The sequence below is a fragment of the Otolemur garnettii genome, unplaced genomic scaffold (genome assembly GCF_000181295.1).
Source record: "Otolemur garnettii isolate 467f Iridium unplaced genomic scaffold, OtoGar3 scaffold00145, whole genome shotgun sequence".
In the NCBI taxonomy this organism is placed as follows: Eukaryota; Metazoa; Chordata; class Mammalia; order Primates; family Galagidae; genus Otolemur; species Otolemur garnettii.
This window is the reverse complement of record NW_003852540.1, coordinates 4,187,211-4,188,280: the sequence shown is the minus strand read 5'-3', so window position 1 is coordinate 4,188,280 and position 1,070 is coordinate 4,187,211. Positions and strand designations below refer to the sequence as shown.

The 1,070-nt window shown below is 45.6% G+C and overlaps 1 protein-coding gene across 1 annotated transcript in view; it reads left to right on the top strand.

Annotated features, from left to right (window-relative positions):
* The window catches only part of SERPINF1 (serpin family F member 1), a 19,535-nt gene that overhangs the window by 16,405 nt on the left and 2,060 nt on the right, over positions 1 to 1,070 (top strand). Inside the window, exon 7 of the mRNA XM_003799091.3 lies at positions 585 to 795. Coding sequence (XP_003799139.1) covers positions 585 to 795 — 211 coding nt within the window. The remainder of the gene's footprint in view (positions 1 to 584; positions 796 to 1,070) is intronic.

Genomic DNA, 1,070 nt, shown 5'->3' with positions numbered 1-1,070 from the left:
ACTTCTTTCAATTCTAAGGTGGTAGTTCTTATTTGTGAAGCTGACAGAAGTGCCTGAAACATGTGAGAGTAATGCCATGTGTGCACATGTATACACTTCTGGGGACTCTTGAGGCCCCTCACACCATTTATTCCATGGACCTTAGGTTAAGACTCCCAGTTCAAAGGAATCATTTTATTGCTGCTCTGGATTGCTGTGCCCACTGCCCCCATTTCTAGCCCAGTGCTTTCTATAGATCAGATGATTAGTAAATTTTGGCAGGTAGACTTTGGGAGTAAACCAAGACCTGAAATTTAATTCTAGCTCCCTAGAACCCCATGAAAACATTCAGCAGATAACTTCAGTTGGTAATAGGCTGAGGTAAGAAAAGACAACAGTCTATTTGTTGAAAGAGCATAAGGTAATGACTTGTTGCCAGAATGCAGTAACCTCTGGGGACAATTGTTAGACAGATTAGGGCCTGCCAGAAAGATGATGCTAGGGCCCTACCATAGAAGAAGGGAAGGGAGCTCTTGGGGTATGTCTATATCCCAAGGCTCTTGGGCTAGAAAGGATTAACCTGCATTTCTTCTCTCTTGGTTCAGATTGCCCAGCTGCCCTTGACTGGAAGCACAAGTATCATCTTCTTCCTGCCTGGGAAAGTGACCCAGAACATGACCATGATAGAAGAGAGCCTCACCTCTGAGTTCATTCAGGACATAGATCGAGAACTGAAGACTGTCCAAGCAGTCCTGACCATCCCCAAGCTGAAGCTGAGTTATGAAGGCGAAGTTACCAAGTCTTTGCAGGACATGAGTATGTTTGCAGGATCCCTTTTTTTTTTTTTGAGACAGAGCCTCAAGCTATCGCCCTGGGTAGAGTGCCATTGTGTCACAGCTCACAGCAACCTCAAACACTCAGGCTTAAGCAATTCTCTTGCTTCAGCCTCCCAACTAGCTGGGACTTAGGGACCCACTGCAACACCCAGCTACAGGATCCCCTTTGTTCTTGGTGGATGGGGTTGAGTCTTTGAGCTATTTTTTTTTTGAGACAGACTCTCAACTCTGTTGCCCAGGCTAGAGTGTCCTAGT